General features: G+C 31.8%; 2 protein-coding genes across 3 annotated transcripts; one reads left to right on the plus strand and one right to left on the minus strand.

The window, feature by feature from the left end:
- Nucleotides 1–3405: 3405 nt before the first annotated feature.
- LOC118061086 (DEAD-box ATP-dependent RNA helicase 22) lies at nucleotides 3406–8209 on the minus strand. Of its 2 annotated transcripts, none has more exons than XM_035074469.2 (8): nucleotides 7767–8209; nucleotides 7396–7668; nucleotides 7123–7236; nucleotides 6556–7034; nucleotides 5476–5803; nucleotides 4550–4702; nucleotides 4166–4217; nucleotides 3406–3635 (listed from the first exon to the last, which is right to left on the minus strand). In XM_035074469.2, the coding sequence occupies exons 1-8, from the start codon at nucleotides 8100–8102 to the stop codon at nucleotides 3586–3588; spliced, it is 1785 nt and encodes a 594-aa protein (XP_034930360.1). In that variant the 5' UTR covers nucleotides 8103–8209; the 3' UTR covers nucleotides 3406–3585. The 2 variants fall into 2 exon arrangements, with proteins under 2 accessions (XP_034930360.1, XP_034930359.1); XM_035074468.2 differs by having other exon boundaries at nucleotides 3406–3638.
- Nucleotides 8210–15670: 7461 nt separating this feature from the next.
- On the plus strand, nucleotides 15671–21532 carry LOC118061085 (uncharacterized). The gene is made up of 4 exons (XM_035074467.2): nucleotides 15671–16558; nucleotides 18987–19592; nucleotides 19704–19995; nucleotides 20943–21532. Exons 1-4 carry the CDS (start codon nucleotides 15899–15901, stop codon nucleotides 20978–20980), a joined length of 1596 nt encoding a protein of 531 aa, XP_034930358.1. The 5' UTR covers nucleotides 15671–15898; the 3' UTR covers nucleotides 20981–21532.
- Nucleotides 21533–22749: the final 1217 nt, after the last annotated feature.

Below are 22749 nucleotides of genomic sequence, written 5' to 3' on the forward strand. Positions count from 1 at the left end.
CACACTGTAAACTACTCAAGGATAACTTTTGAGTTTGTGTTTTGTATTTTTTTGTCTTTTAATTTTAGTCCATGTAGAGTACAAAATTTAATTTATACATCTAATTCGAGCCCATTTTAAATCGATATTATAGTTATATGCATTAAATCTATTTTTTTTTTTACTCTAATTATAAGTTTAATGGTGAAATCTAAATAATATTTAGTGGGTGTTTGTTTACGGAGTAGCTTTTGCTTTTAAAGCTAATCATGTAAACTAAGCGTTTAGTAATATAAAAAAAAGCAATTTTTTATTTGGTGGGCCTCATAATTTTTTCCATCAAACCAGGGTTTTGCAAAAGCAGCGGGGAGCTGCTTCTCTCCAAGTGTTTCTCTTTATTTACCTCGGCATTGTTCATAACAATGCCCATGCCAGGTGATGCCAAGTGAATTATAATCCACCTGCAATGCAAAAGCATTCATTTGGCACTGTTCACGTGAAAAGTGTTAGGTGAATTTTTTTTCACTATTCATGTGAGCAGAATTCATTGAACCGCTTCTGACATGGTAAAAAAAATTTAATTTTGTTTTTAAAATTATGTTTTACTCAAAAAAACTAATATTTAATATTATTTAATAACACTACATAAATTAAAAGAACATCGCACGATGACGTAGCATTTGTGGAATTTGATAGCAATTCTAATTTTATTTTTGATAATATTTTACCTGATTTTGTTGCACGCTAAAAAAACCATGGAACCTATAGTTCTTATCGGATGAATTTTATACATAATGGAATTATAAATAATATTTTATATAAAGTATTATTTATTTCATGATGTAATATGAGTAATTAATTCTACAATATTTAAATTTAAAATCATCAATATTAATATATATATATATATATATATATTTAAATTATTTTATAACCTCAATTTCAAAAGCATTCTTAACCAAACACATTAAACTACTTTTTCTTCAACCTCAATTTCAACCACAGTTTTAACCAAACATCTATTTTTTCAAAACCAACCTCAACTAAAAGTACTTTTTATAAAATATTTTTTTTCAAACCACAACCATAACAGCTACCGCAATACCAAACACATTCTTAAAAGGGTTTTCATAATTAAAAGAAAAAACTTTAAATACAAAAAGAAATTGATGAAAGAAGTTATATAAAATCTTAAATTAATGGTAGCAGTGGAAAAAACATTGAGGAAGGATAAATTAATTCTTAGATTAAAATAAGTTCGAAACTTTTTATATAAGATAAGGATGGGTGGATCTAAAAGGAATAAATGAGTTAAAAACAATTAAATTTTTAAATAAGCATTTAATACAATTATAAAGATGGGTTTTAAGCTAAAATTAAAAAAGAAAAATCATTTTTAGTTTATCTCGAATTTTATTTGAAGGGAACAAAGATTTTCAAGAATCTTATGAAGATCAAAGAAACTAATCAAATAATAATAATAATAGAAAAAAAATAGAGAAAACCAAAGAAATTAGAATTTTCCAAAATCTCCACCAAACATACCCAATTGAGGAATTTTACAACTTAATATGATACACTTGGGATTTCCTTTTCACAACTTTTAACGCTACCCAAATTTTCTATTTTATTTTAAAAGTAAAAAAATAAATAAAATTTGATTAATTTCTCTTATCGCAAACTAATTAGTAAATACTATTGTGATGATTTGAGTCTTGTAAATTAAAAGATGGTCTAAATGAAGATAAAAACCATGGATTTATTTATGAAACACAATTGACAAAGTAAATATGTTTTTTCTTATAGCTATGATTTTCAATTTGTTTTTTTATAAAACTTTTGAGGAATGCATAAAAAAAAATATTAACAAATACAGCATAAAAAAATACCAATAGTTTTTAATCGCCTTTCAGCTTCCTAAAACAAAGTAAAGATTTGAAAAAAATTTCGTATGTATATAAATAAAAAATAGCCAAAACATTTTAGTAATTTTATTTTTATTTTTTTCAGTTTTTTTTAATAAAATTAGAAGCAATAGAAATTTGGAAAGTACCTTCATATCGTTAAAAGTTCAAAATAATATAAAATTGAGTTTTATATATATATATATATATATATATATATATATATATATATATATATTAACAAAAAACTAGAGGAGGAAATTTTACTATACAGTTTTCACATGGGTTAATTTAATTGACTAGAGTATTTGTTTTTAATTAAATTTATTTTTAATTTTATCTTTTAATATTAAATTAATTAAGAATTAAGACTCATAATTTGTTTTGATATGCACACTATAAGATTATCCTCATCTCATGAATTTGGTTATAAGAATGGTAAGTGAATCTTGGTTGACTTGAGTTATTTTTTGTGTTTTTTTTAATTAGTTTTTTTAAAATTTCATCTTTCAACACTAGATAAATTAAGAATTGAGCTTCATTTTTCTTTTTAATTTGCTTTCTATTGTGTTATCATGATCTCATGATCAAGGTTGCAAATTTATCAAGTTAATCTAAATTGACTTAAGTCATTTTTTTGGGTCATTTTTTTTATTAATTTTTTTTCAGTTTTATTTTTCAATATTAAGTTTATTGAAAATTGAGTTTTATAATTTATTTTAATTTATTTTTTATAGGATTATCATAATTTCATGACTAAGTATACAGATTGACAGGTTAACCTAAAATAATCCAAAATATTTTTATCTTAATATTTATTAAAAATATCTATCTTAAATATTTATTTTTAGTAAAACTATGTTTATAGATTATCTAGATTGCTTTTGAATTGTCAAGGCCAATTAAATCACATTGAATCAATTTCCACATAATTTAGATTTTTTTCTCCACTATGAAAAATAAAATTACACTAACCTACAATGCAGTATACCAACCATCTAGTAATGTCTACAGCTTAACGAAGCAAACCATAAAGACACAATTGTTCAAATTAAAGCTACAAAAATAATTTTAGAAAAACTAAATATCACAAATACAGAAATATTTTATGGTATATTAAGAATAATTAGATATATCTTATTAATTATTTTTTGAATTTTGTGAGAATGAAATCCATGATTCATAAAATAAAATAAAAATACTTTCATCTAAGATTTATCTCTCCTACTTATTTTTTCTTTTTTCAAAGTGAATCTCAATAAATAACTAATATGACTGGTCCTAAACACCATAAATCACGCAAATACACCCGATGTTACTAAACCAGCAAAAGTATTGAGAAACTTCTTCCTTGGTAGCATTCCAAGCCAAGAACCCTAGATCCATCAACTTCTTGATGCCGTGGCAAAGCATGCCCTTAGATTTTCATTCTTCTAGAAAAAATATCATGGTTAGGAGATGATTAATTTGTCAATTTGTTCACCAAGTAGACTTTACACCGAGTCGGCAATTTAGGCTACGATGATAATGGTATACAATCAATGAACTGATCATGGAAAGGGTTTGCTTAAGACAAAGTGAGAGACATAATCAATGTAATTCAAGCAAGAATACATTTACATGGGTATTATGATAATTAAAGGTAACTACTTGAAGAAAAACAAACTGATTAGGGTATCTGCTTCTTTCTTATCCAAGTTCCTTAAGCACTCGTCAATGCAGCAGTCGATTTGTCTATCAATTTGCTAAAACCTGCTAAATTAGCACAATAACAATCAGTTAGAAATTTTATGACAATCAAACTGCACCATACCAGCTGGTACAGGACATTGTTAATTAATCCATAACAAGGAAATATTCTCAGGTTAAATATAAAATTGGACGGGGGTTTGCTACATCACAAGCTCCGTTGGAGATTTGACCTCTGAAAGCACCTCAGCAAATAACAGTTTTTTCATAAGAGGATAATAGATTCAACGTTTCCATCCGGGGAAGGATTTCAAGGAAGTCATTATGATTTAGAGGTGAAACTATTGAGTTTTTTGCTCTTTAATTACCAAGAAAATAACAGAATGATTCTCCGCTTCATCAAGGAAGCTTTTATGGGCATGGTTTGGTTAACCAAGGGATCAATCTCCTTTCCCTGTAAATATAAGAGGATTGGGAATCTTGCATGGTTTTGAATGTTTTCTTCCCGTGTACCAAAATGTAGACCCATTTAGAAATTTCAGTTTGTTCCCTCCCTTGTGCTAAAATAAAATGGCAATAAACAAATAACCTACCTCTCTTCTTAAGTTTGTTCCTGAAGCTCCTTTTCCGGCTAAAAGCAGTCTCCTGCAGCCATTCAAAAACATGAAATTAGGAAGATGCAAATAAGCAACTGAGAAAAAAATACAGAAATTAATTCAGGCTCTAGGACTCCAGCACTGATTTTTGTTGATTAATCAGCATTCCTCATGGATCAGAATGGCAACTTGCACTTAAATCAGCAAATGACCACTAAGTTATTGCGGAGCAGTAGCGCAGGGTGTTGCATCCTCATCCCTCAAAAGAGAGGGAGGAGAAGTGAGCAAAGAAAAGATTGTTGCTTTTAACTTAGCATGGGGAATATTAGAATGGTTAAGCTGGTAACTACTTGAACCAGAAGTACATGATTCGAGAATTACCACAGGCTGACCCAGTTTCTCTGCTTGACGAATAGCATCAACAAGATCCCGGTTGGATTCAGTATACAGGCTAGTGACAAGTCCATGTTGACCAGCCCGGCCTGTGCGACCAACTCTATGCAAGAAATCTACAGCAGAGGTGGCAAAGTCTGCCTGGAATGTACCAATTACAACCACAGTTAGCTTCAAATGTATGGCTTATGCGCTGTGATTTCAAGCAAATGAAGCTGTAATCTGATTAACTCAATTCAACTTATGCCATGTCTGATAAATGTAACAGGGTGTTCTATAGGAGAACTAACCACTGGTTAGGCAATTAACTTTATCATCTCAAAACTAGAGGAGACACATCCTAAGAAAAAATAAAATAAAGAGAAACTCTGGAAAATGATATTTCTCTGTGATACTTATCTCCTAAAAATTGCATCATGTTTTTTAATTTTCAATCTTGTGGAATATCTCAGTCTCCCTTACCGTAATCCAAACACCAATAGAACTCCAACGGTTGCGAATTCTTCCATTATGGCTACCTGTAAGTTGCACTGTGTTTGATACTATCAATGAGATGAGAATATCTCTTGTTTCCATGGGCAGTAGTATGCTTTTGTTAATTCTATGTCTGCGATTGTTTTTTCACTATAGCTTACAATTTTATTTCACTTTTTTTTTAATACCAAACATTGCCAGGATTTCCTGCTATGACGACCATTTTTTATAAAAAGAAAAGAGAAATTGATTAAAATGATGTGACTTTCCACTGAATATTGACTGAAAAAACTTTTGCAAAGCCACAAAAGTAGAAGTCCTTGCTGAGGCTGAGAAAACTATTCAATCCTACGAGTCTTGAAGAGAATAATGAATGTGATCAATATAAAAATGTGAGAAATAGATACAAGAAGTAACAAGTAATTGATTGGAAGAAGAACCTGAATAACATGTGAGACATCCGGAATGTCAACTCCACGTGCAGCAGCATCAGTGCACACAAAAACTCCACCTTTTTCTCGGAAATCAACCAATGTCTTTGCACGTTCCTCCAGAGAGCTGTCCTTGTGGTAACGAAAACACTCAATTCCTGCTTTACCTAATATCTTAACCACTGCTTCAACAGCCTCAACAGTGTTTGCAAAAACCATAGTTCTACTCACACCAGCCCCATAATCTAACATGTCAGATCTAAATCCTTGTTTCACAGCCTCAATGAGTGCATGCAACTGGGTATCAACTGTAACTTCAACCCACTTTCGCTCCAATCTGAAAGGCAAAAGAAACAACAAATCGGTAACAAAAACAACATACTGAAGAGAGAAAATGTGATAAACTACAAATTAATGACGCCACCATGTGTAGCAGGAACATGTTTGAAAAATTGTGCATATACTTAAAATTTAGATTTTCGATTACAGGTTGCCAGCAGGACAGAGCCTCTGAAGCCCCATTTCATTGCGAGAGGAGGTGGCCTAGCCTCCTACTTGGACAAGCAGCAAGATAAAAACAAGTTTTCCCAAACCCAATTATAGGTAATGCGAGCAAGGCCTATGAAGGAAGCAACAAGCCAACAAGAGTTCAGGGAGACAACTCTGATAGACCAACGAAACCCAACCAACCATGGGTGCATATTTCCAACAAGGACAGGGAATATTGGACCAGTGAACATGGAACTCGCATAAAAAACCCATTATTCTGCATGGCAGTGAAAAATTAAGATCCGACTATTTTCAAGTGACCAACCAATATCAGGAAAATGCATATGCGACTCAATATGTTCATAACTGATGCAGGGAATTCCTGAGTTGCAAATTGGTATAATACTTTAGCTATAGATTTATATCATCATTTCTCTCCATGTTAGTTATGCAGGTGTGAGCAGCAATATGAATTCCGAAATAAACTGTTATACATGCAGTGGATGACAGCAAGTCAGCAAAATAACACATGAGTTGCTGGTAGACAAGAAAAATAAACATATGTGAACGACAACTAGCAAGCACAATTGAACATGGCACCTAGGGTTGTGACAATGAAGATAGGTTCCACTAATCCAATTTGCATCTGGAAACATTCGCTTCAGCATGGCTCCAGCAGTTTTTTTTCCATTGACTGGTAGGGTGGCTGCGACAAAAATGTACTGCTTACTGCGTTCGTAATTTTTTCTCACCCTCCTCCAGTCTTTTCTGTCAACGGACCCAGCCTCAATTTCCTCTTTTATGTCCTCAACTTCAAACTCAGCAACAAAATCCTCATCCTCTTCCGAGACTGATTCTTGTTGGTCTTCTTCATCATCTTCCAAGACTGATTGTTGTTGGTCTTCTACATCCTCTGAGCTGAAACGCTCTAGAGAATCAGAACCTATTCCCTGAGGAACCTCGACTGCAGATTTATTTGCACGGGACAGCTGCTTCTCATCAAAACGAAGCATGTTTATGAGACGGATAACTTGATTCTGAAATCCCCCACAGAGAAGCATGTCTGCTTCATCAAACACCTAAAAATTATCACAGACAACAAATAAACTAAAAATACAAGGTTCTCCAACCAACTTTGACAAATAGCACGGGTTACGAGGAAAATACCACATATTTTACACCACGAATAAAACTGGACCGGGATTGTTTTTTCGGATCAATATTATTCAGAAGGGCAGCTGGTGTTGATACAATAATATCCGGGTGATTGACTGGCCAGCCCTGCAGTCAAAGCAGACTCATATTCACAATACTCTTAATAATTAAAAGAACCCCGAGATTGAATCTGAAAAAAGTCACAGACATGGAGAACAAAAAAAAAAAAAAAAACAAGCCATGGCACATCTGTAATCAAACAAGAAGAGTTAGGTGATCACTTACCTGTCGGCCACAGACAGCTGCAACCTTAAGAAGTGGGTGGCCATCATCATCACAAAGACCACTAGCCATCCTGACAACTTGGTCACATAGCAACACATTGGGGCAAAGAACAAGAGAAAGCCCAGATGGGGTTGGAGTCAATCCTTGTTGAGAAGCAGAAGCAGATAGCCTGTTGTTAATTAGAGGAACTAAGTAGGAATGTGTTTTACCACTACCAGTCTCCGCTGCAATAACCACATCCTTTCCCGAAAGTATTGATGGAATAGCCGCAGCCTAAGAACCATTTAACGATTATTATTATCTATCATAGAGACATGATTAACATAAAAGGACAGAAAAGAAGGAAACGCATAGATGTTTCAAAGAGACACCTGAACAAGAGAGGGTCTTGAAAAGCCAGTATTGGAGAGAGCTCGAGAGAGCGGATGAGACAAACCAAGTGAAGCCCAGGAAACAGCGTGGTCGGAAAAGAAGGTCTCGGTTGTCTTAGTCTCGGCTGCCTTAGTCTCGGCGACAACAGCAGTGGCGAATCCTCGAATTGCTCTTGGGTTGAGGAAAAACAAGCGGATTCGAAGCGGAGAGGATAGAAATGAAAAGGAGGGCTTTAATTGGGAAAGGGGTTTAGGTTGTCGTGGAGGAAGTGATGATGGAGCAAGTATTTTATACGAGGAATGGAGCATTGAAGCAGGAGAGCGATGATGAAGCATTTTCTTTTATCTTACGATGATGACTTCGTTTTTTGGCTGGAGAAGAAAGGAGGACATGATAGAGGGGATTATGGGGTAGGGTTTTAGCCTAAACCCTTTGCTATTGTAATTTATTCTTTATGATATATTTTATTGGATATAACTAGATTATTTGTCCGTTATGCTAGATCAAATTAAGTTTTTTAAAACATTAATAAATTATTCATGCATCTATTTTTAAAAAGAAAAAAAAAAACTAAAATTGTGTATGGAGTAATTTAAAATGATCCAATTTATTTAATAAGTTTGAAGAGAATTGAACAATAAAAAAATAGTTTAATTATAAAAAAAATTTAAAACGATGTTTTTTAAAAAATTATATAGGATTGATTTGATATGACTCAATTAACTTGAAAACTCCCAAAATAACTTAGATAACAAAAAAAAATACAATAAAAAAATTTTAAAATAATATTTTTTTTATAAAAAAAAATATTAAAATGACAATATATTGGATCAACTTAAATCAACTCAAGTTAACATGTAAAATTTATAACCGGAGATCATGAAAATGTAATTATCTCATAAAAAATAAATCAAAAAACATATCAAAACTCGGTTCTTAATCAATTTAATGTTGAAGAATGAAATTAAAAAAGAAAAAAAAAAAGGCATTAGTCAACCCGGGTTAACCTGTCAAGCTTGAGTAATGAGACCTGAATAACTCAATAGAAAGCAAATTAAAATAAATTATGAAGCCTAATTTCCAATTAATTCAATGTTAAACGAATCAAATTAATAAAAAAAATCAATGGAAAAAATTAATTCAAATGTTAAATGATAAAATTTTTAAAAAAAATCAATTATAAAAAAGATAAAAATAAAAAACCTTGAGTTAACTAAGTTAATCCATAAAACTGACATTCAGGATCATGAGATTAAGATAACTTTATAGAAAACAAAGCATAATAAACTATGAACTTAATCTCCAATAAATTTAATATTAAATGAAAAAACAAAAAAAACTAAATTATAAATAAATTATAAAAGAAAAAAATGTTGTTTGTGATAAGGTAACAATGATTTTCCCTTCTCAATTAATTTTTGTTAATACAATGTAATGTAATATGAATAGTTTATTGTATTGCTTTATTATCTTGCAAAACTTTTTATAATGTAACAAATGTTTAGTAAAGTTTCATTTTAATCTTTATGATTTTCCAAATAATATGCTTCCATTACAAATATAAAAATGTAATTTGAATAAATAAGAAATGGTATAAATCATGTTCATTTAATCATAGTCACGGAGACTCAATTTAGGCAATTTAACACTATGATTGGAAAATGTTTTTTGAAAAAGTTTTTTTTTACTTTAAATTAGTATTTTTTTATATTTTTAAATTATTTTAATGTGTTGATATCAAAAGTAATTTTTTTAAAATAAAAATATATATATTATTTTAATATATTTTAGAATGAAAAACACTTTAAAAAACAATCATTATCACACTCTCAAATACTCTCTAAGCTCAGGTTTCAAGTTGATAGGATCAATATCAAAACTTTAGTAAAAAAAAATTAAAATAAAATGATATTATTTTAAATAAAAATAAAATATTAAAACTAGATAGTTTAAAAAAAAAAAAAAAAACATTGAAAGGAGCTCGGTTTTGCTCGTGGAAAGCAAACCCAGCCGCCTTGTGTTTGATAACTATACGAGGACATCATTGAAGGCAAGAAAGATTGAGAGCTCCATGGCACTAATGACTTGAAATGAAGTAAGTGGATCAGGAGAACCAACCAGAAGAAGACAAGGTAGCAGGCAACTCACAAACTACATTCTGTCTATGCCATAATCAATATTTCTAGCGTGCAAAGAGACCAATTCCTATTTCTCTTCTTCTCGGTTGGCTTACAATTAATGGATTGCTTCCATTATTATATAGAAAGAGAAGAGGAGGAGTATGATAGTAATGGGCAATGACATTGGGTTTTTTTTTTTATTATTAAAGAATTATCTCAGTTTAATAGATTAAATTATTAAATAAATTTTTAAAATATAATTTATATTATTTTTTAATATACCTCTTTAAATGAAATTCCTTTGGCTTGAAATTTATACATATTCATACTACCTTGTGTTTAATTTTTATCAAATAAATGAGAATAAAGAGATTTGAATTCATGACCACTTGGTCTTCAAGGATCTGATACTATGTCGAAAAAACATCTTGACCTAATAACTTAAACTATTAAGTAAAATTTCAAAATATAATTTATATTATTTTTTAATATTTTTTTACCAGTTAAGGTTTCTATTAATTGAATTACAAGGCTCTCGCTATCTACTTCTTCTTCTTCTCTTAATTTGTTCATGAGAAAAAGAGGGGTCTTGGTTTTTTAAGTTAGGGTCATAAAGGGTTATTTTGATTAGTAAAAATAAAGAGAAAAATGAGAAATTTTGATTAGTAAAGGAGTGATTTTGAAACAAAGAAGCTACTAAATAGAGAGTGGTCAATTGTTGGTCAAAGAACTAATTTAATTATTTAAATACTATATGGATTAATTAGTTAGTTTCGGTAAACTAAAAGAACTAAGTTTTATAATTAATTATCGTTAATGAAATGGATAGTCAGATGCCTTTTGAGAAGTCTTATAAAAAATATATTTTATATATATTTTGGTTGTTTTGATGTGCTTATTACTAAAAATAAAATTTTTAATTCTTTTTAATAATTTTTTAGTAAAAAAATATATTAAAAAGCAATAACTAACACAATTCTAAACACCCTTTAATATATATATATATATATATTTATATTATATTATATTTATTTTTAAAATCAAGTTTCGTCATGGGAGTTTTTGACAAGCTCCCTTCCACTGTCACAACATCCTAGTTCTCCTAAAATTAATGATTGAATTTAATTCGGGCCAATTTGATTTAATCATGGATCAAATTAAAATTTTAATTATGTTTAAGAATTAATTTGAGTCAAATTAAAAGATTTAATTAGGTGTAATGACTTAACTATACTCGTAGTGGGTCAAATTAACTTTATTAAAGACTTAATTGGTGAAAATTAAGTTTGGAAGCCTAATTCAACTTAATCAAGAAGATAAGAATTTTAGATGACCAAATTTAATTTTTGCGAAGTCAATTGGTTGAAATTAGGGATAAAATTATAAGAAAATCAAAGTTTAAAGTCAATTACGGGTCAAATTAAAGAAATTCACAACGGAGAACCTTTCTAAAATAGATGTTAAACTTCAAGGAGTCAATTTGGTTGAAAACATGAGTGAAGTTGAAGCAAATTGTAAGTTAAATGGTTAATTGAGGATCAATTTGTATAAATCCAAAATCAAGAACCTTTTTGAAAATAATGCTAAACTTTAAGGACTCAATTTGGTTGAAAATAGAGGGGAAGTTTAAGCAAATTGAAAGCTAATGGTCAACTAGGGATTAATTTGCATAAATTCAAAACCAATAATCAAAATGAAAAGGTGTTAAACATATAGGGTCATTTTAAGATTTGGCAGGGGTGAAATTGAATTGATTCTTAAAATCAAAATTCAATTGAGAACTTAATTAAAGAAATTAAAAGATTGAGGGTTAAAATTAAAATATAAGATTTTTAAACCTAAATTAACCCTAAATGCCAAAACGACATTATTTCATTTAATTGAAACGATATGTTTCAGTGTTATTTTGACCAAAACAATGTGTCTTGGATTAAAACAACATCGTTTTGGTCAACAAAGGTAAAAAAAAAAAAAAAAAAAAAAAAAATCATTTAACTCTATTCATCATCTTCAACCTTCGTACTTGAAAAGTTACTCAAATGACTATTTCTCAAATATATTTAATGCCTCATCTTTCCACCAATCAAAACAAATAAGGCATCACTCTCATGGTCAAACATTGTACTACACCCCATCTTGATTCTCGTGGGGTGGTCGTCTTTGTAGGGGTCGCAACATCGTCCCAAAGACAACAACTTAATCAGCCTATGCAACCCAAATTTAACAGCTTGTGATGTTGACTTTTGGCCAACGATGAGATCCAACCCATTTAAATTAAGGGTCACAATTCATACCAGATAAACATCTTATACCCTTCTTTCAACCTTTAGAAATAATGGTAAAATCCATTGAGAAGAGGAGGAGAGGCTAAAGCACAAACCTACCTCGTGCACTGGCTTTTCTTTTAAAAAAAGAAAGAGATAAGAACACAACCACCACTTTTTTTTCCTTTTTTTCCCAGACACCAGACAAAACCACCCTTGGTCCAACCCTAACATCACACTTTGCAACCTTTTCTCACTATATTTCCATCATTTCCACTTGTACCAACAAAAAAACCAACCTATATACCATTTTCATCTCCTTTCATGGTAGCACCGCCATCAATCTAGGCAGCACCATCGTAAGCGACATAACCTTCAATCAATAGCTTACCAGCAACAACAACAACAACCTATTTCCTTTTTGGTCGAGTCATTCAAAACAGTAACATGAACTCCAACACTAACCATGTCCAATAACAACTACCTCTCCTTCCCCAACGCAACTTCTTCAGCTACAACAATATCTACTACAAGCTCCACCGACAAACCACCACTCCAAGTCTAAGGTTCCACTAGCCAACAAACATCCTCATCCAGCCAAGTAAGCCTTTCCCTACTCTTTATCTTCTTAGAACAAGCGTTAAACCATGTTAATAACATGAAGAACTAATTCATGTTATTGGCATTTGCTAGCCAACACTGGGTCATGCCAATGGTGGCTAAGTAATGGGGTTGGACCTTTGTTTCAGCCCAGCCTGCATGGCTGGGTTGGGTCCAGCCCAAGAAAAAATATGTTGGCCCGATAATCAGATTGAGATGGGCACAAGCCCAGCTCGTATGCACCAATTGGGCCCAGGCCAAATAAACCTAGCTCATGTGGTTGGGCCAAGCCCAAACCCATCCATAAAGGCGTGTTTGGTTTGTCATGTTTTTCCTTAAGCAATAAGTCCATGTTTGGCTCTTAAGGTTATGTTTGTCAAACACGCCCTTAAATTTTTAATGCCTCTGATTTTAAGCTAAGGGTGTGTTTGTTTAAGCCTTTTTCCTTTTAGCTTTAATTTGTCCATATTTGCATGTTTAGCCAAACAACCCCTTAAAATTAAAAAAAAAAAATCTAAAAAAATTTAGAGATCATCTTTAAAATATTTGTGAGTCCCTCCCATGATTTTCCAGCGCTTTCACCTAATATTAAGTTGTAAATTTACACTGTAAGCTACAGACCTGATGTTAAAAATACATGGTTTTTTCTGAAATTTCAAAAAAAATCTAAGAAAATTCAAAAGAAATTCATCATTTTAAAAATATAAAAAATATGTTTTGGTTTAATGCATACAACCACATTCTAAAGGTTTTTCATGTATATTTTCTAAAAAGGATGAAATCATGTTTTAAATATACAAAAAATCCTACAACAATTAGTTTATTATTCAAAATGTTAGGATTTAGTTGTAGACTTTAATATTTGGGAATATAAAATTACAATATGAAGTATTAAAAATACAAAATATAAAATAAATGCAATGTTAAAATTAAAGCCTTAGAATGATTAGGATTTTACCTGATAAGGTAAAGACTTCCTTACAAAAAAAAAATCTACCTTGAACCTTAGATGAGACCAATAAATAGAAGCATGTCTTAGATTAACAATCAATCAACAATATAACTCACCGTAGGTAGGATGCACTAGAAGTGATGTGTCATCCCCTTGCACAATATGTATCACTAGACCTATGATAAAATCAAAGTTTATTACTCGTGATAAAGTCGTAGAGGAAGTTGGATGGATTTGATATTTCATAAAGAATATTTCATGTTGTTCAAAATCAATATCAGCTATTTATATCCATTGTGACAATCAGACAACAATTAGAATGGCACAAAATAGTATATATAATGGTAAGTCTAGACATATACATCGTAGACATAATACCATTGAACATTTTTTAAAATTAGTTATATGAATGAGAAATGTGGTTGTTTCTTTGAGAATTTTGATAAAATTTAAATTTTTTAAAGCGCTCATGAATTCAAGAGTTGTTCATAGTCAAAATAAACACAACAGTAAGAACCCAAAAAAATTATTATATAAAAATCTATGTGAGTACTATTATCTTAGTTTATATAGAGGGTGAATATTTCTTGACATTACATTTACTATTTAGCCGAGTAAGTCTGACAATATTTTATTAAAGAAAGTTTCAAAATCAAAACTATTTTGATGTGGTAATCTATCAAATTAGTGTATCTCCATAAATATTTGGGTCATATTTAAATTGATGAAGTAATTTCTATTCATGTGGGATTGTTGGAAATTTTTTTTAAAATAAATAAATTATAAATGAATAAAGAATTAATTTTACACATCCCTTGGTTTTTTTATTTGAAAAACTCTTGATTTTTTTAAATTTAATTATTGATTTATAATTATTAGTTAATATTGGTAAGATTAATTTTTTAATATTTTAGCTTTTAAAATTCTATGGGTTGAATGATGAGTTTTAAAACTTGAAAATTGAAATAGAAATAAAAAATAATCTTATGCTGGCCGAAAATTCAAATTAGTTTCTTCTAGCGATTCAAAGCTTCTAGAGGAAGAAGACGTCAGGGGTACAGCCCAGTCCCACGCGTGGTAACCAGCCTACTAGGTTGCATCTCCTTCTACTTGAGCATTGACGCTACGCTCTTGATGCGCGTGGAAAATAATTACCCCGTGGCCTCATCCATCCCTAGTGTCCTTCCTTGCGTTTCTGCTTTTTGCGCGTGAACAATGCACCTTGCGGCTGATATTGTTTTGGGATATTATCCGTTACTTTGACTAATCAACGTAGCTTACTATTTCTTCAAATAAATAAATAAATAATAAAAACAAAAACAAAAATCAAATATATACTTCAGATCCGGCATGGATACGAGACAAGGTTGTAAAGTATAGCTCTCAATTTTGCGCGTGAACAATAAGCCGTGTATGCACGCGCGTTGGAGGACGAAAATGCAACTTGCGGCCGATATTCTTTCGGGATATTACTTCCATTAATTTGACTAATCAACGTACTTTACTATTTCTTCAAATAAATAAATAAATAATAAAAGGAAAAACAAAATCAAATATATACTTTAGAACTAGGACTTGAAGGATCCTAAATACCCTATAATTTATAAATCTTGGGACTTTCATCATTATTATCAAGGTCCCTGGACCTAATCGGACCCTCATTTGTGTCCTAGCAAACCTTGCAAGTTAAATAAAGGTTTGTTTCTACATTTTAAATTTTTTTTTTAAAAAAAAATTAATTTTTTAATTTTTTATTAATTTTAAATTAATATATTTTTAATTTTATTAAATTATTTTAATGTGGTGATATCAAAAAATAATTTTAAAAAAATATATATTATTAATATATATATTTTAACACAAAAAAAATATTTAAAAAATATCTATAAAAAAAAAATGGTGTAATTAGCTAGCTAACTATAGCCAGTACAGTAACTACAAGAAAGACAAGACACAAGTGATCAAATTGGCTATAATATTATGAAATACCTTTTTAAGTTTCTCCCCACCATGTCTATGTCTAGAGAAAAATCACAAACACAGACACCCCTTCTTCTGGTTTTCCCTTCCATATTTCCTGTTCGCTAATCCTTGAATCTTGAGCTATATTCTTTTATCAAGTCTTTCAAAAACAAACAGCAATACGAAGTTGTCTCTGGCTATTTAACAGGCGAGGACAGCACTTTGGATTGCTGATGGAGTTTTTTGCCAAGACAAAGGCAATTAAGCTCCGGAGCCACCTCTACAAGTACTTGATCGCGGACTTCGACCAAGAAACTGTTCGTCAAACACGACACGGCATATCACGGAAAGCTGTCATATGGTTCGTGGAGCTGGTCGGTGGAAAAAGCCATGTTATTCGTCTCAGAAACTGCTATGGCAAGTACCTCGCAGCCTCCGACCTGCCCTTTTTGTTAGGCGTGACTGGGAAGAAGATACTGCAAACAGTGCCTGAAGATATTGCAGACGACTGTAGGATGGAGTGGGAACCTATAAGAGACGGGTCTCAGGTTAAATTTAAGAGCTGGTGTGGCAATTTCTTGCGAGCTAACGGGGGGGCGCCGCCGTGGAGAAACGCAGTTACTCACGATGAGCCTCCCACTGGCTCAACACAAAAATGGATCTTTTGGGATATTGAGGCGGTACAAGTGCCTGAAAACGACTCCTTGGTGGATTACTTGTCATCCATGTCGAGCTTTTCTACAGTACCCGATGATGTTCTTGTAGCTATTTCCGGTGAATATAATAGCCCGAAACGAGCCTCTCAGCTATCGATTGTACCGGCTGCGCGGACTCCGAGATTGACCTTGGCAAAGTCAATGTTTCCAAGATTGTTTTCGTCCCCAAATAATAAGGTATGCTTTTCTTTTCTTTAAACTTGGTAAATTGTTTCTGGTTAATTTGCTAGGCAACTTGTTGATTATCTTAATTACTTGGAATTTGGTTAATTATTGGGGAATTCTGGGTTTTTTCCGAATTTTTTTATTAATCACCAGTACACTAATTCTTTTCCTTTGTTTAGATTATGCATAAGAACTTAGCCTAGTAAAATAATCTTAAAGTGGAATAATCTTAAAAAAAAAAACATATTCCATCCATCTTATTATCTTCGTGTCACGAATCAACAACGAGCCCTATTGTCATATACTCTTAAACATCTATCATCAAAAGAGGGTAATTTTAAACCTATTTATCAAATTAAAAAAAAAAAAAAAAAAAGGTGTGCCTCGTGGTTTCCATTGCATGCCACGCTCCATCTTTTTTTAATAAGTAAACAATATAATTATTTTAGTAGGATAATAAAAAATGTGCAATATACAGGGTTACTCTTTCTGGTCTTAGAAAAGCCATTTTGTTGAGAATAAAATAAACCTTGGACACTAGAGGGCACTGTCCATTCATCGCAATAAAAAAATCATGCATTCATTCGTGATATGATTTAAAATCATAATAAAAACTATAATAAGCTGAGTAATGTAATTTAACCTGGTTAAGTTCTAGACTTACTTTTTAAATATCACAAGTTCAAGTCTCACAAAATTTTACGGCCACTAGAAGCTTATATGGTTATTAATTTTAGGGTCGGCGAGATTAGTCGAGGTGCGCATAAGCTAGCTCAGACACCTATATTAATCTTAAAAAAAAAATAAATATAATAAATAAAATAAAAATAACAGAGAGAGTAGAAAGAGTATGAGCAACTATATATAATGAGGAACTGGCTATGATATTGAATATGCATTATCAAAAATAAAAAAAAAAAATTAAGGATGATACACTGTTCATACTGCCCAGATAAATGCATAAGAAATCCTGTTACAGCCTAAATTTTCATTTAGAAGGAGCTAAAAATGTATGCATGGTTTTAAATTTTTACTTCTTTTTTTATGATGAAGTGAATGAATATAGTACTGGGAGAGGCATTATATTAATATATATATATATATATATATATATATATATATATATATATTTAATGTATTTTAAAAAAATATTTTGGAAATGCAAGGAAAAGCCCCCACATATATGTTTGGTCAAGTCTGGGCTCCTTAATTTCCATGGTGGCAATTTACTAGGGACACGTCCAAGTTAGGTACACGTCTTGACAAAATTGGAAAATGATACCAAAAGGCAATTACAATCTGCACGCACCCTCATCTAGAAATGGAAATTAAGTGCTTAAACGGAAGAAAATCTCAAGGTCTTTATTAATATACTAAACTATATTTTTTTATTATAACATTTATTAAAAAATTGAATTTAAAATATAGTTTTTGAAAAAAAAAAATTTATATGTTTTTATAACTTAGTATAGTAAAACTTTGTTTGGTTTTGCGTTTCAAAAGTGTTTTTAAAAAAAATTAATTTTTTTTTAACTTCAAATTAATATTTTTTTATGTTTCAAATAATTTTAAAAAAATAAAATAAAATTATTTTGATATATTTTCAAATAAAAAAGTACTTTGAAAAACAACCTCAACCACACAACTACCAAATATTTTATACATGTTTTTTGTTGGATATAAACCTCTCTTATTTTATTTTTTAAATAAACAATAAATTTTAATCAAATTTCATATAAATATAAGTTTCTATAGGTCTATTCTTTTTTATTTTATTTTTTTAAACCTGTTCTGGATAGAATATTAAAATATCAAATGAAATAATTTTGATGGTATTTGAAATTGTAGGAGTAATTATTATTTTTTAAAGTATTTTTTATTCAAAAATATAATAACATATCAAAATAATTTAAAATTATAAAAAAAATAATTCAAAAATATTTTTTAAATAAAAAACAAAGCACATTTAATAACATTCACATTAAAAACTGATTTTTTTATTTTTTTTTTTAGAAACGTCTGAAATCAGGCGGCAGGGGGCATTCTGTTGATCATAACGTTTAATTTAATGGAATATTTTTAATAGTTAAGCAACATCTTTCTGGTACGCAAAGAAGGAAGCTTCAGGTGAAGCGCAAATCTCGGGGAGGGAAGACAGTTAATTTACTTTTTAAGTCTGTCCCTTCCCTCACTCAATATTAAATAATAAAAAATAATTTTAAATCCTGTGGATAACTGCCACGTAATTGCCGCTTCCGAATTACGGCAAGTCATTTCAACACCTTTCCTTAACTGTCCACTCGTGTAACAGATCGCGGACAAGACAGGAAAAACCTAACGAAACCGAAGCAAAGTAGGAGCTCAGCACAAAACATCACTGCACTTCTCTCATATCCTCGAACTTTACCTACGACTAACTGTTAATTGATAAATTTCACAGACCAAATCCAACCACTTCCGGTCAGGGATGGATTTCTTCCTCAATGCCAAAACTGTCCGTCTCCGCAGCCACCACGACAAGTACCTCCTCGCGGAGGAAGATGAGGAGTGCGTAACCCAGGACCGAAATGGATCCTCCAAGACAGCCAGATGGACTGTCGAACCCGTACCCGGATCCGACTCCATTATCCGCCTCAAGTCCTGCAATGGTAAATACCTCACTGCCTCTGACGAGCCTTTTCTCTTGGGCATGACTGGTCGAAAGGTCCTTCAGACTGTACCCAGACGATTTGACTCGTCCGTCGAGTGGGAACCCGTGAGAGAAGGGGGCCAGGTGAAGCTCAAGACCCGGTATGGGAACTTCTTGAGAGCCAATGGGGGGTTGCCACCTTGGAGAAACTCGGTTACTCATGACATTCCTCATAGGAGTGCTACACAAGAATGGATCCTTTGGGATGTTGATGTTGTGGAGGCTCGAGCGCTTCAGTCTCCTACTGGCCATGCTCATTATCTACAGAAAATTGTTTCTCAGTCTGATTCTCTGGATTCCGACTCCACCTCTCCACCTTCTATCTCTATCAAATCCGGAGATTATTTAAGAGAGGGGGTAATTCTGATCTTCTCCTGCTTTTCTTAATGATTTGATTGAAGTCCTGCAATTTCTTTTCTTTCTTGGTTTTTCATCTGCTTAGTGGTAATTTGTTTATGGAATGTCCAGTCGAGTGATTCTAATGCTAGTTCGCCTCGGAAATCTGACGGGAGGACAATATACTACCATGTGGCTGATGAGAGCGGTGAGGTTGATGATGACGCAACAGAGCGTTGCTCGTTGAATTTTAAGGGAAATGGGGTGGATGGGTTGACACAAAAATTGAAGGAAGATACGGGACTAGAGGATATTGTTGTGTGTACTCGCAGTCCTTTGAATGGAGAGCTTTATCCACTTCGATTGCAGCTTCCTCCAAACAATGCAGATATGTATGTTATTCTAGTTCAGCCATCGTCCAAAGGTGAGCTTAGGATGGCTTAAGTTCAATATATTTTGTTTCGTCCTGGTGTTGCTAATGCAAAGCGTAGTTGTTGAACTTGTTTGTCATTTTTTAATATTGTTCTGATACACACAATTCAATGCTATGTGGATTATAGATTAACATTGAAATCTCAGCTTATCAGAAATGAATGAGGTGTATTCATTTTATGTGTAGTTGCTGCTGCATTTACCGAGAGTCCTTGCATTTCATGATACATGCTCTGTTTGGTTGCCATCAAAGACAACTCAGTGTGTTTTCTTGCCCAAGGTTCTTGGGATTCAAATTTTTGTATGCTTGTATAGAATTGTATGGTACTAAACATGGTTCCAGAAAGAGTTGTAAGTGAGCATGTTGGATGGATTTGGGGATAGATATCAGATCGGAGGCTAGATGGATTTGAAGTGAAACAAATTGGCCGGATTGTCATTTGGTATTCTGAAAAGCTGGCAATAATATAGTTTTGGGTTGAACTAAAATAACATGGGACTTGGAAGGGCTTTGTTTGTGCTGTTCTAGAACATGGGAAAGGGTATGATTTTTGAACCAGATTATTAAAGAAATGACTGTCAATCTCTTATAAACCAAGATTTAATCGAATATATCTCCATTAGATGGCTCCTTTTAGGATCGAGATTGCTATTATCAAGTGCCTGTTGAACTCGATTATGCATGCAAGTGTCAATGCCTGTTGAGCACATTGAACGGTCATGTAGTAGCTATTGCCTTAGAGAAAAGGATAAGCTTGTTAAATTTCTGTCACCGATTGTAATCTATGATGTTCTTTGTCCATCTAATCGAACTCTGGTTAACAATGATGCTGTAAATCTTGTTTCTCAAATTTCATTTCCCATTTACATTTCCGATAGAATTGCCCTTTTGTTGTTGTCTTAGAACGTTTGCATGACTGCTTTCTTTCGTTGTATCAGTGGCCAGTGATTTTGCCGAACAAGAAATTCCTCTCTGATATACACTGGACGGGTTATCACAATTTTTTTTCTCCACGTGACTTCTTACGTGCAGTGTAGTGTACATTCTATTTGGACCTCTGAAATATGCTAGTTTTTGAAGCACCCGGTGATTCAACGGCAACAGGATGACTATTTCAACAGAGAAAGGAAGCCACGAGCAAAAGTGCTCTTGTTATTGCCGGGGGCAGATGGTCGATGTGGTGGTGCTTGATTAAACCCCGCCTCGATAAGTATTGCTCCAAAATTTTAGTCTGATTGGAACATCACTATAGCACAATTTCCTTATAGCTTAATTGAGCGTTTCTATCTTATCTTATGGAGCTTGTGACTGTCAGAATCATTTCCATGTTTCGACGAATAATTGTCACAGCCCATGAAGTGTTAATCTTGGGTTTCTTTTTGTGAGAGAAGTACGGTGTGATAATTGGTACAAGGTTATCTATTTTAGCTGAGAACTGAGATGGAGAGCTTAGATTATTGCTAGAGGGTTGTCCTGCTTTGTACAGAACTTTCTGTCTATATATATCGCGCAGATCATTTTTTATTCAGATTCTTATTTTTCAAGCAGTTTGGGTTGAGCCAGTCTCTGTTCCTGTTCTCATTCCGTGTAAGAATCATATGATAAACCCAAGTGATGATGTTAATCTATAGATTTTATGCAAGACTTGCTCTTCAAGAGGTATTTTTTCATATTTGAGTTCATAAGTCTTACAATGAGTTTTGTCTTGAAAATATACTTGGAGCTGATAAGCTGTAATTCTTAGCCGAGATATTGATATTATTATAGCTATAAGTTCCAGAGGTTTGAAATATAGTTGAATTTATGTTTTTAAAAAAATTTAAAATTTTATTTTTTTATTAAAAAATTAATATTATTTTATGGTTTTAAATGGTTTTTATATGCTGGTTTTATAAATAATTTTTGAGATTTAACACTGGAGATTGCCTCTTGCTAAGCTACGTCTCAGCTAGTCTGGAGGTCTTACAGTCATCGTCAATCTTTCACGGGTGGCTCTTGGTCACTTTGCACTTTGAGCTGCTTGATTTTGTTGAGCATTTTTCTTTATCTATGGGCCTGCTTCAACCTATTTCAACGCTTGCGTGGTTACCCATTTCTGAATGGGCCCCTTAGATTGCTTTTTGGGCCTAAGTCCAGCTCAATCTAGGCTTAACCACCTCTCCTTGTTTAAAAGGGTAGTCTTGCTTACTAACATGGGTTTTTTTTTCATAAAAAACAATTATAAAATAATATAGTTAAGGAGAAAAGTGGACAAATAGTACATTATTTATATATTGCCATTTAAAAAATATAATATTTAAACTTGTCTCGATATACATTTTTTTTTACTATAAATGAAGCCTATTCCAGAAAATTTAAAAAGATTGCATTCTAAAATCAACAAACTAAATTTGTTATAATTAAAACATATAACTTGGGTTTAGCGCTTAAAGTGTTTTACAGTATAATTGAAAAGTGTTTTTAAAAATTTTTTAATTTTTTATTTTAATTTTTAATTAATATTTTTTTTATGTTTTCAAATTATTTTGATGTATATGGTGTTAAAAATAATTTTTAAAAAATAAAAAAAATTATTTTAATATATTTTAAAATAAAAAATAATATTTACCACGCTCCCCAAAACCTAATCAATTTGCAAGATAAATAAAAAAAAATTGAGAACAATATCGTGTTATTACTAATGTTAATTTTAGTAAAAAAAAAAAAAAAACCGACTGAAATTGGTACAATTTAATATATATATGC

The sequence above is a fragment of the Populus alba genome, chromosome 8 (genome assembly GCF_005239225.2).
Source record: "Populus alba chromosome 8, ASM523922v2, whole genome shotgun sequence".
Lineage (NCBI taxonomy): Eukaryota > Viridiplantae > Streptophyta > Magnoliopsida > Malpighiales > Salicaceae > Populus > Populus alba.